Below are 12,447 nucleotides of genomic sequence, written 5' to 3'. Positions count from 1 at the left end.
TCCCTAAAGGGATTGAGAACTACTTAATGGCAGAAAACTTTCTATTTTATTTTTCTGTATCAGAGCACCATCTCAAGATGTACCTTCAGCATGGTGGATGCTCAGAATATATATTTGTAGGTAGATGGGCAATTTTGCCATATACATTTGGTTCCTCAAATGCCACTCTATATTTTGTATAGTATGAAATTATGTCACTTTAATATTGGAGTGGTACTTTTCATTGAAGAACCACTGAAGAAAAAAGGATCCTGAAAGGAAGCAAAACTTGAGTCCTCTTTCCCTAATCTCTTTCTCTGTCCCTTCAGCCTTAAAAACTTGAAATAATTATGTTTTAAGTGCTATTTACATTTTTATTGACATATAATTGACATATAATGTTGTGTGAGCTTAAGATGTACACTGAGTTGATCTGATACACTTTTATGCTATACTGTGAATTACTACCATAATGTTAGCTAATACCTCCAACACAATACACAATTGTCTTGTTGTGTGTGGTGAGAACATTTAAAATCTAGTCTCTTAGGGCTCCTGGGTGGCTCAGTCGGTTAAGCATCCGACTCTTGGTTTTAGCTCAGGTCATGATCTCGTGGTTGAGGAATCAAGCCCTATTTCGGGCTCTGCACATAGTGCGGGGTCTGTTTCAGATACTCTCCCTCTCCCTCCCACTCACTCTCTCTCAAATAAATAAATAAAAATTTTTTAAAAAAAGATCTAGTCTCTTGGCAACTTTTAAATATGTAATACAGTATTGTTAACTACAATCACAATGCTGTGCATTAGATCCCCAGAACTTATTCATCTTCTAACTGCAAGAGTGTACCTCTTGACCAACATTTCACCAGGTCCCCCACCCTACAGCCGCTGGTCACCACCATTCCATTTCTGTTTCTATGAGTTTGGCCTAAGTTATTTCATACAATATTTGTCTTTCTATGTCTGACATATCTCACTTACCATGATGCCCCTAAAGTCTACCCATGTTGTTCCAAATTGCCGGATTTCCTACTTTTTCATGGCTGAGTAATATTCCATTCTATATATATACCATACCTTCTTTATCCATTTATTGGTGTGATAGACACTTCAGTTGTTTCCATATCTTGGCTGCTGTGAATAATGCTATAATGAGCATTGGAGTACAGATCTCTTTTTGATATCTTGTTTTTATTTCCTTTGGATACATATCCAGAAGTGGAATAGCTGGATCATATGGTAGTTCTATATTTGAGGAACCTCCATATTGTTTTCCTGGTGGCTGAAGCAATTTACATTCCCACCAATGGTGCACAAAGTTTCCTTTTGTTCCACATCCTCACCAATGCTTGTTATCTCATCTTTTTGAAAGTGGTCATTCTAATAGGTGTGAGGTGATATCTCACTGTGATTTTGATTTGCATTTCCCTGTTGATTAATCATATTGAGCATCTTTTCACATTCCTATGGGCCACCTGTATGTCTTTTTTGGAAAAATGTCTATTCAATTTTGCTGCCCATTTTAAAATCAGAATTTTTTTTATTTTTTTGTTTTTTGTTACTGAGTTGTGTGACTTCTTTATATATTTTGGGTATTAACTTCTTATCTGATATATATTTCAAATATATTTTCTCACATTCCATAGGTTGCCTTTTCATTTTGTTGATTATTTCTTTTGCTGTGCAGAAACTTTTTAGTTTGATGTAGTCCCATTTGTTGATTTTTACTTCTGTTGCTTGTGCTTTTGGTGTCATGTCCAAACAATAGTTGGACATGTCAATAGACCAATGTCAAGGAAGTTTTCCCCTATGTTTTCTTCTAGGAGTTTTATGATTTCATTGGTCTTTTCTACTTTTTTTTTTCTTTCTGGTCTCTATTTTCTAACTTTGTTATTTTCTTCCTATTGCTAACTCTGGGCTTATTTTGTTCTTTTTCTAGTTGCTTGAGATGTAAAGTTAGGTTATTTGAGAACTTTCTTTTTTCCTTTTTTAATTTTTTATGTATTTATGTATGTATGTATTTATATATTTATTTGAGAGAGAGCATGAGCGGGGAGGAGGGGAAGAGGAAGAGGGAGAGAGAGATTTTTTTTTAAAAGATTTTATTTATTTATTTGAGAGAGAGAGACTGAGAGAGAGAGAGCATGAAAGGGGGGAGGGTCGGAGGGAGAAGCAGACTCCCTGCCGAGCAGGGAGCCCGATGCGGGACTCGATCCAGGGACTCCAGGATCATGACCTGAGCCGAAGGCAGTCGCTTAACCAACTGAGCCACCCAGGTGCCCGAGAATCTTTTTTTTTTTTTAGATTTTATTTATTTGTTAGAGAGAGAGAGAGCACAAGCGGGGGGAGCAGAAGGCAGAGCAGGCAGAGGGAGAAGCAGGCTCCCCGCTGAGCAAGGAGCCCGATGTGGGACTTGGTCTCAGGACCCTGGGATCATGACCTGAGCCAAAGGCAGATGCTTAACCGACTGAGCCACCCAGGTGTCCCAGGAGAGAATCTTAAGCAGCCTCCCATGCTCAGCGTGGAGCCTGATGCAGGGCTTGATCTCACGACCCTGAGATCATGATCTGAGCCAAAATCAAGAGTTGGACATTTAACCAACTGAGCCACCCAGGCTCCGCTTTCTTTTTTCTTAATAGATACATTTATCACTATAACCTTCCTTCTAATAACTGTTTTTTAGCATCCCATAGATTTTGGTATGTGGTGTTTTCCAATTTCATTTGTCTAAAGATGTATTTTTTTAAATTTATCTTTGACCCCTTTGTTGTTCATGAGTGTGTTGTTCAGTTTCCACATGTGTAGATTGTCTAGCTTTCCTTTTGTTGATTTCTAGTTTCATACCATTGTGCTCAGAAAAGATACTTGGTATGACTTCAGTCCTCTTAACTATGCTAAAACTTGTTTTGTGACCTCTCATATGATCTATCCTGGAGAATATTCTGTGTGCACTTGAGAAGAATGTGTATTCTGTTGTTCTTAGATGGAATGTTCTATATATGTTAGGTCCATTTGGTCGAAAGTATGGCTCAAGTCAAATGTATCCTTATTGATTTCCTATCTTGATGATCTCTCCATTGCTGAAAGTGGGGTATTGAAGTCTCTTATTATTGTGTTATTGTTTATTTCTCCCTTTAGATCTGCTAGTATTTAAGTAATATATTTAGGTGCTCTATGTTAGATGCATGTATATTTACAATTGTTACATTTGCTTGATAAGTTGACCTTTTAAAAATTGTTTTATTTAAATTCAATTAATTAACATATAGTGTATTATTAGATTTAGAGGTAGACTTCAGTGATTCATCAGTTGTATATAACACCCAGTGCTCATTATATCATGTGCCCTCCTTAATGGCCACCACCCAGTTACCCTATCCCCCCCACCCTTCTCCCCTCCAGCAACCCTCTGTTTCCTATAGTTAAGAGTCTCTTATGGTTTGTCTCCCTCTCTGATTTCATCTTATTTTATTTTGCCTTCCCTTCCCCTATGATCCTATGTTTTGTTTCTTAAATTCAACATATGAGCAAAATCATTGATCATTGATAACTGTCTTTCTGATTTACTTATTTCACTTAGCATAATACCCTCTAGTTCCATCACATCATTGCAAATGGTAAGATTTCATTTTTTGATGGCTGAGTAATATTCCATTGGATATATATACCACATCTTCTTTATCCATTCATCTGTGGATGGACATCTGGGCTCTTTCCATAGTTTGGCTATTATGGACATTGCTGCTATAAACATTGGGGCACAGGTGCCCCTTTGGATCACTACATTTGGATCTTTTGGGTAAATACTCAGTAGTGCAATTGCTGGGTCATAGGGTAGCTCTATTTTTAACTTCTTGAGGAACCTCCATACTGTTTTCCAGAGTGGCTGCACCAGCTTGCATTCCCACCACCAGTGTAAGAGCGTTCCCCTTTCTCCACAACCTCGCCAACGTTTGTTGGTTCCTGGCCTGTTAATTTTAGCCATTCTGACTGGTATGAGGTGCTATCTCATTGTGGTTTTGATTTGTATTTCCCTGATGCCAAGTGATGTTGAGCACTTTTTCATGTGTCTGTTGGCCATTTTTATGTCTTCTTTGGAGAAATGTCTGTTCCCCTTCTGCCCAAATCATTGTTTTGAATTCTAGTTCTGACGTCTTACTTATATCCATATTGATTAAATCTCTTGGCAGTGAGTACCACCTCTTGTTCTCCTTTTTGGGGTGAGTTCTTCTGTCTTATTATTATGTCCAGAGAAGAATAGAAGGAAAAATGAACAAAATACAAAAATAGCAACAACAACACCATAAAAAATATAGACTAAACAAATCAGAAGAGATCAGAAACCAAAAAGAAAAAAAAGAAAAAAGAGAATAAAATAAAAAAGAAGGTGAACAGAACAATAAACTAGATCCTGGTGTATTTTGGTCTGTATGTTAGAAGAAACTAGATCACGAAATTGTAAAGAAAGGAAAATATATATATATACACAAAAATAAAATCGAATACAGTGAAAGGAAGCCAAAATTATATATATATAAATGGTAACTGTAAAAATGAAAATTAAAAAAGACTTAAAAAAAGAATTGATAAAATAAGAAATCAGCTGAAAAGGAAAAAAAAATTAAAACAGAGACTAAAGAATCATGAGAAAAAACCATGAATTCTGTAATACTCTTTTCCCCTAGTGCTGGAGTTTTGCAGTTCTGTGTGATAGGTAACCTTGGTATTAGCCAGATATTCCTCCTGGACTTCTGGGGGAGGGACCTGTTGCACTGATTCTCAAGTATCTTTGCTTGGGCTGTATTGCACCCCCCTTGCCATGGGGCCTGGCTTAGTGTAAGTGGCTCCAGATTGCTCTATGTGGCTTTTGTTCCCTGAAGGCTTTCAGCACTAATTTGGGGATGAAAATGGCGGCACCCTGATCTCCAGCCCCAGAGCTGAAAGTTTGCACCCCTCACTCTTCAGTGAGCCCTCACAGAACAGCAATCACTCTAGTCCCCCTAGTTTCCGGGCACACTCTGTGTTCAGCCAGCCTACGACTGATCATTTTTATCTCAGGCACACAGACCCCATTTTGAGTCTCCAAACTTTACAGACTACTGTTGTGTGCACCCATGCTACTCTTCCCAGCAAAGGGAGGGGGGTGTTGCTGTGGTTCTGCTTTCTGCTGGGCCCCTGCTCTGAGACTGGTCACCAGACCGTACAGCAGCTCATGGTTTATGGCAACACTGAGCAGAAAGCCCATGCCTGGGCTCGCTGTTTGCAGCTGGCTTCCCTGCTCCCATGCTTGGGAAATCTGCCATACTCAGATACCCCCATTCTTTTTGTGACCCTTGGGATCCTGAGACCACACTGTCCTATCTAGGATTCTGCATGCCTTTCAGGCAGGGATGTCCCCCACCAGAGCAAACTTCTACAAGTTCTGATTTTGTGCTCCACTGCTTATATCACTTTATGGTACCCAGCTTATGAGGCTCCCTACCCCCTACCCACCTACCTGCCCCCTGCCGCCATTTATCTTCTGATATATCTCCTCGGAGTCACTTCTCCACACCTCCTACCTTGCAAAAAGTGGTTACCTTTCTATTTGTAGAATTGCAGCAATTCTTTTCTTAGATCTCTGGTTGAGTTCACAGGTGTTCAGAATGATTTGATAGCTCTCTAGCTGAATTCCAGGGAACAGACAAAATTAGGGTCTCCTACTCCTCTGCCATCTTACCCCTCTCCTCATGAATTGACCTTTTTATCATTGTATAATGACATTCTTTGTCTTCCATGACAGGTTTTGCCTTAAAGTCTGTAATGTCTTATATAAGTATAGCTACCCCCATTCTCTTTTGGTTTACACTTGCATGGAATATCTTTTTTCATCCCTTCACTTTAAGCCTATGTCTGTCATTAAAGCTGATATTAATCTCTTGTAGACCCAAAAAAAGTTGGGTCTTTTTTCTTTTTTTTTAAATCCATCCAGCCACTCTATGCCTTTTGATTGGAGAATTCAATCCATTTATGTTTTGGGTACTTTTTAATATGTAAAGATTTACTAATGCCATCTTATTATTTGCTTAAAGGCTATTTTATAGTTCCATTGTTCCATTTTTTTCTCTTTTGATACCTCCCTTTGTGGATTGCTGATTTTCTCTGGTGGTACGCTCTGACTTCCTTCTCTTTATCTTTTGTGAATCTACTATAGGTTTTTGCTTTGTGGTTATTATGCAGCTTACATTAAATGTCTTATACATTTAACAGTCTATTTTACACTGATAGCAACTTGACTTCAATTGCATACAAAAACTGTACTATTTTACTCCCTCCCTTTTATGTTTTTAATGTGACAATTTATCTCTATTTATATTTTGTATTTGTAAAAAATTATAGTAGCTATAGTTATTTTTAATACTCTTTTCCTTTAACCTCTATGCTATAGTTAAATGCTGAACACACCATCCTGTTGCAGAATTAGAGACTTATGAATCTATGTATTTATCTTTACTAGTGTATTGTATATTTTGATATGTTTTCACATTATTAATTAGTGTTCTTTCATTTTGGCTTGAAGAACTCCGTTCAACCTTTCTAGTAAGGTGGGTCTAGTGGTGATGAACTTCCTCAGCTTTTGTTTATCTAGGAAAGTCTTAATTTCTCCTTCATTTCTGAAAGATAACTACTGAAACTCAATGTTAATATCTACAATATAGGTAAATAGATTTTCCTAAAACATTTTACTTCATTAATGTTATCTACCTATCAGAATTCATGCCCCAATCTATCCATTCTAGACTTTTTTTTTTTTTTACTTTTGTGGCCTTAAATATGAATTCACCTTTGTCCTGTGGATTTATTTATTTGTATTTTTATATGTATTTCTTTTAATGCCAAAAAAGTTTGGCAATGGCATCCTGCATGAAATTAACTTATCCAAAAGAATGCATATAAAGTAAGCAATCAAGTTAAATGACAATACTCTTAACTCACAGAAAATATCTGTTTTTTTCATTTATAATATCTAGATGACTTTTCAACTCTAGTATTTCATTTTGGTAATTATTATTTGAACTACTAATTTATTACATTGAATTATCTCTACTTTGGTAAGCATATTTTGAATTAAAAAATTCACATTTCTTAAGGTTAGTTTTGTGAATATTTGCCCTTATTTCCAAAAGTTACACGAGTAGGAGAATGTCATTTCATTTTTGGGCTGTGGTTCAATCACAATTTATTCCTAGCACCACTCTTAATTGGGTCTGTGGGACACTATCCCTAGCACACCAAGAAGTTTCTCCGTTCCACAGATCTCTCATTCCAACTTTAAATTGCTTTGGGAATTGGGGAACAATTACAACAAATGTTGCATAACAAATATTTACTCTTCCACATCTGTGGAATCTGGCATTGTTTGTTGAACCTGACCTTAATTCAGAATGCTGTCATGAATGCTAAGAAGAAAGTAACTGGGTCTTCTAGGAGGTAGAAATAATTTATCATTATACAGGTGAGTCTTGAATACCATGACACTGTACCTTTTCAATCTATAGTTAAAGCTATTATTAATATGAATTTGTAATGTTAATAATCTGGTATAATACAGGTACCAGTTTATTATTATCAAAATACAGGTGTGAATCATTATTATTGATAGTATTTCATTATTATTTGTATAATGTCTCTTAATCCTTAAAACAATTTCCTTATGCTATCTCATTTCCTGACAATATCCTTGCAAGGAAAGTAGAGCAGATATTTTTATCACTATTTTACAAATGAGAAAACTGAGGCTATAAATTAGGAGCATAGAACCTCAAACCAAAGACTTTTATTTTAGTCTGAGGTACTTTTCCCCCATGCTAAACCCATGTCATATATATATATATTCCAATGAATATTAGGTGATCCTCTATACTTACAGTGCATAAACTGTTAATTATCTGTATAAGATGGCAGCTTGCTAGTACTGCCTGAAAGATACTTTAAAAAAGTTAAAACCTGCTGCAAATTAAATATGACATATTGAAGTTTTCCTGATGATTAAGCCACAAATACTACATAGGATAATTGCTTAAGAGTTTAGAAAGTCAGCTCCTTTATTTATTCAGTCAAACCCCCCATCTATTATGTGCAGCCACTGTATTAGGCTTACCTGTTAGAGGGGTGAGCCAGACAGACAAGCTACTTCTCCTGTGTCTCTTGTTATCTGACAATATAACAAGATCACCAGTTTGAAGAGAGCTGGGAGCAGAAGTAGCAAGACAAGTCTGGCTCAAGAAGGGTTTGAATTAGTGAGGGGTTTCCTGCCTAGGAGGGAAAGGCCTGGACCTTTGGGTTCTACCTGGAACATCTCCATGTAGCCTAAGAAGTCAGTGTCTTGCTGTGTTCTTTTGCTTTAATGACTAGGTTGATTAGAGTGCTCATGTCCCTTATCCAATGCATCCTCTGACCAATTTCTCAACTGGGGAGAATATTGATTTATTATAAGAAGTAGTGTAGAATAATTGTAGAATAATTGCCCCTTCCCTCTGGGCACTGTTGAATGAATGCAGTCAATTTGTTTTTGTGACCCCAATATTTCTACAGTTCTTGCTGAGCATTCCCTTCTGTTGATAATTTCTATACAGTTTTAATGATACCAGTTAGACATATTAGTAATGTAAAGATAATGGGCTTTGGATCTTTCCTCTGCTCATTATTCCAACTGAACCAATTTCAAGGCACATAGGGTTCTGAAATAAGAGTTGGCTACATAAATGAAATGAAGATCTTTCTTCCTCCCTCCCTCCCTCCCTCCCACCTTCCTTCCCTCCTCTTTAAAGGAAGTTCTGGACTTAAGCTGAAAAAAATAAAAATTAACAATCTCTTTGTGGCTATTTTTTCAACTCTAAAATTGAGATCTTTATTTATTTTTTAATTTTTTAAAGATTTTATTTATTTATTTATTTGACAGAGAGAGAGTGCGCATGCAAGCAGCGGAAGTGGCAGGCAGAGGGAGAGGGATTGTGGGGCTTGATTCTAGGACCTGGAGATCATGACCTGAGCTGAAGGCAGACACTTAACCAACTGAGCCACCCAGGCACCCTAAAATTGAGATTTTTATATTCCCTTGTTTGTCTTTCTCTTCAGAGTTGAAATATTTCTACTGTGTATTCTTAACTAAAATTTTCCTGTACTGAGAATCCTTTCGTCAAGTTGGATTTCTGGCTCTAAGTAATACCTGTTCTACAGTAATTTTCCCAACTACTGTCCCATGACAAACAAAGTGGTAGAGTGGGGGAAGTGTGGCTCTGCTGAAATTCTCAAAACTGTTAGCTCACAGGAAGCCTAAATTTGTGATTTTGCCCAATGTTAAATCTGGTCGTGATTTTGGAAAGATCAGTTTTCACATCTAGTCAGTAATTAGTGACAACCCCATTAATATACATACCTTAATTCCTTGTGTTACATTTCTGATTAAAAACTCTCATAAAATCATAGTATGATGGCAATTATTGGAGAGTATTAATACCACAGGGTCTAAGCCCTCAACCCATGCTCTGTGCTTTGTAATGATGGACCCCTTCCTTACCAAAAGAAATGCAAATTCTCTGCCCAAGCTTAGAGACTCTGTGTACTACTATGCTTTCCTTTTCAGATGTGCTCACTACCACCGCTCCACAGAAACTCCCTTGTCCAAAAAGGATGTGCTCTGTTTACTCCTAACTTTGGCTCAACTTCTCACTTTTGGGCTACCCCACTTCTCCTCTTTTCTTGCAAACCTTTCTAATTCTTCCTATGCTTCCAGATCTGTCCCAAATCTGAAACACTTCCCAAGTTCTCCTTCGCATGATTTATTTCTCATAAGCTTCTTCCTTATGGGAAAATTGATAATTTTCACTCAAACTACATAATGTAATTATATTTATGATATGTTTTCATGTGTACTTTTCCTATATCCCTAACTGAATTGTGAGCTTTGTAATGGCAGACACTTTACATTATTCTTTAGTTTATCCTTACTGTGCTTGGAATATGATGAAGTTTAAGGTAGGCTATCAGTAATATTCTAAAGCTGTTGTAGTAGTCTGGCACAAGTTTAAACTGCTTTTTTTAAAAAAAATATGTCTTTTAATAATATTTTTTCTTAAGAGTCTATAACAACATGATATGAATTTGGAGCTTTCTGGAAAACACAAAAGTATGTTCTTATTTTCCAGATTGGCATTCCATTCCATAATAAGGCAAAAGAAAATCAGTTTAGATCAGAAAAATCTGGATACTCTGTCAATTCAGTGTAGATTAAACCCTTGCTACTCAAGTGCTTTCAAGACCTTTGCATAAATACCACCTGTCCACTTATGAGAAATGGAGAATCTCAGGATCTGCCCTGAACTCTAAAACAGAATCTAAACTTTTTCAAGATACCCAGATTATTAAAACCAGTGAAGCTATGAGCTAGATTTTTTTTTTTTAAGTATCTCTATGTCCAACATGGGGCTTGAACTCACGACCCCAAGATAAAAAGTCACATGCTCTACCTACTGAACTAGCCAGGCACCTCTATGAACTAGACTTGATTTGAACCTTGAGCTCCACTTATTATTTACTGTCTGGTTAACTTTGAACAAGCTCCATCTTTTATATTTGGAAAAAATGGGGCTAATATGAAGAATGATTATATTTTGTAAAGCATAAAGTGATGCATATACATACACATATATATAATTATTTAAAATATTTAAACCTTATTACTGTTTTCTTAGATTGACTTAAACAAGTCAAGATACACTGTGAAGCTACAGAATAAAATAAGTTAGAGACTATGTAATGTTCTCCAAAGATTGTAACATTCATGCAGTGATCTTGTCCTAGGAACAGTCACAAAGGATAGTAAGAGGGAGCTGGAATATGAGATCAACAACTAACTATATTTAAACAGACATTAAATTTTATTTTATGCTATTCAATATATTATTATTAAATGTATATAAAATGCACAATTAACTGACTAACATAAGGTATATAGTATCAGTCATAGAAAGAGATATATACCAAGCTCCTGTGAAATGGTGACCATGGTGTCATTGCTGAATCCCATTTCTAGTCCTTGTTGAGTAGACTTTGCCATCTCCACTGCTTGCTTTCTGGGGCAGAGGAAGTCAGGCTCATAGTTGGTAATTAGTCAGGAGTTTAGAAACCTTAACACAGGAACATGTCAAAAGCAGGAAAGGTATGTTTGATCATAGGTAGAGCTTTGCCTATTAGCAGTGGGCATCAGCACTTCTATCATTCCCAATTTCACTGATTCCTAGTCACACACATTGTTGAAGATGACTGGATGTCAGAGCTTCAAGCAAACACTCCTTATAACACCATCTAAAAAATGAGTTGTTCAGGTAATTTGTAACATTTGTTTCTTGGCAATGAATGTATTTTTATTAGATCTTCCCTTGACATACTGAAAGCAGATGACATGGATAAAATTAATCAGACATTTGCATCAGAATTTCTTCTTCTGGGACTCTCTGGCTACCCAAAACTTGAGATCATTTACTTTGTCCTAATTCTAATAATGTATCTACTGATTCTAACTGGCAACGGTGTTCTGATCATAGCAAGCATCTTTGATTCCCATCTTCACACCCCCATGTACTTCTTCCTGGGCAACCTCTCTTTCCTGGACATCTGCTATACATCCTCCTCTGTTCCCTCAACTTTGGTGAGCTTAATTTCAAAGAAAAGGAACATTTCCTTCTCTGGATGTGCAGTACAGATGTTCTTTGAGTTTGCAATGGGCTCAACAGAGTGTTTGCTCCTTGGCATGATGGCTTTTGATCGCTATGTAGCCATCTGTAACCCTCTGAGATACCCTGTCATCATGAGCAAGGTGGTGTATGTACTGATGGCTTCTGTGTCATGGCTCTCTGGTGGAATCAACTCAATTGTGCAAACATCTCTTGCCATGCGATTGCCTTTCTGTGGGAATAATATTATCAATCATTTCACATGTGAAATATTAGCTGTCCTTAAGTTAGCTTGTGCTGACATATCCCTCAATATTATCACCATGGTGATATCAAATATGGCATTCCTGGTTCTTCCACTGCTGGTCATTTTTTTCTCCTATATGTTCATCCTCTACACCATCTTGAGAATGAACTCAGCCACAGGGAGACGCAAAGCCTTTTCCACCTGCTCAGCGCATCTGACTGTGGTGATCATATTTTATGGTACCATCTTCTTCATGTATACCAAGCCCAAGTCTCAAGAATTGCCTGGGGAAGACAAGTTTCAAACTTCAGACAAACTCATTTCCCTGTTTTATGGGGTAGTGACCCCCATGCTAAATCCTATAATCTATAGCTTGAGGAATAAGGATGTAAAAGCTGCTGTAAAATATCTTCTGAACCGAAAACCTATTCAGTAAGTATTTCCTATACAGAAAATGCAGGTCTTTGTGTAATAGGCATGAAGATGGACTCATAGGTCAATTAATAA

General features: G+C 36.9%; 1 protein-coding gene across 1 annotated transcript; it reads left to right on the top strand.

Annotated features, from left to right (window-relative positions):
- Positions 1-11,407: 11,407 nt before the first annotated feature.
- Positions 11,408-12,384, top strand: LOC123849407 (olfactory receptor 13C3). The gene has a single exon (XM_045881999.1). The coding sequence runs from the start codon at positions 11,423-11,425 to the stop codon at positions 12,374-12,376; it is 954 nt and encodes a 317-aa protein (XP_045737955.1). The 5' UTR covers positions 11,408-11,422; the 3' UTR covers positions 12,377-12,384.
- Positions 12,385-12,447: the final 63 nt, after the last annotated feature.

Source organism: Mirounga angustirostris, unplaced genomic scaffold (genome assembly GCF_029215605.1).
Source record: "Mirounga angustirostris isolate CCGP_5_RB_7025 unplaced genomic scaffold, mMirAng1.0.hap1 SCAF_15, whole genome shotgun sequence".
Lineage (NCBI taxonomy): Eukaryota > Metazoa > Chordata > Mammalia > Carnivora > Phocidae > Mirounga > Mirounga angustirostris.
This window is presented reverse-complemented; position numbering and strand designations above follow the sequence as displayed.

Bases quoted from the DNA above. Each gene is read 5' to 3' on its own strand.
- LOC123849407 (XM_045881999.1), top strand. From the start codon at position 11,423: ATGGATAAAATTAATCAGACATTTGCATCAGAATTTCTTCTTCTGGGA.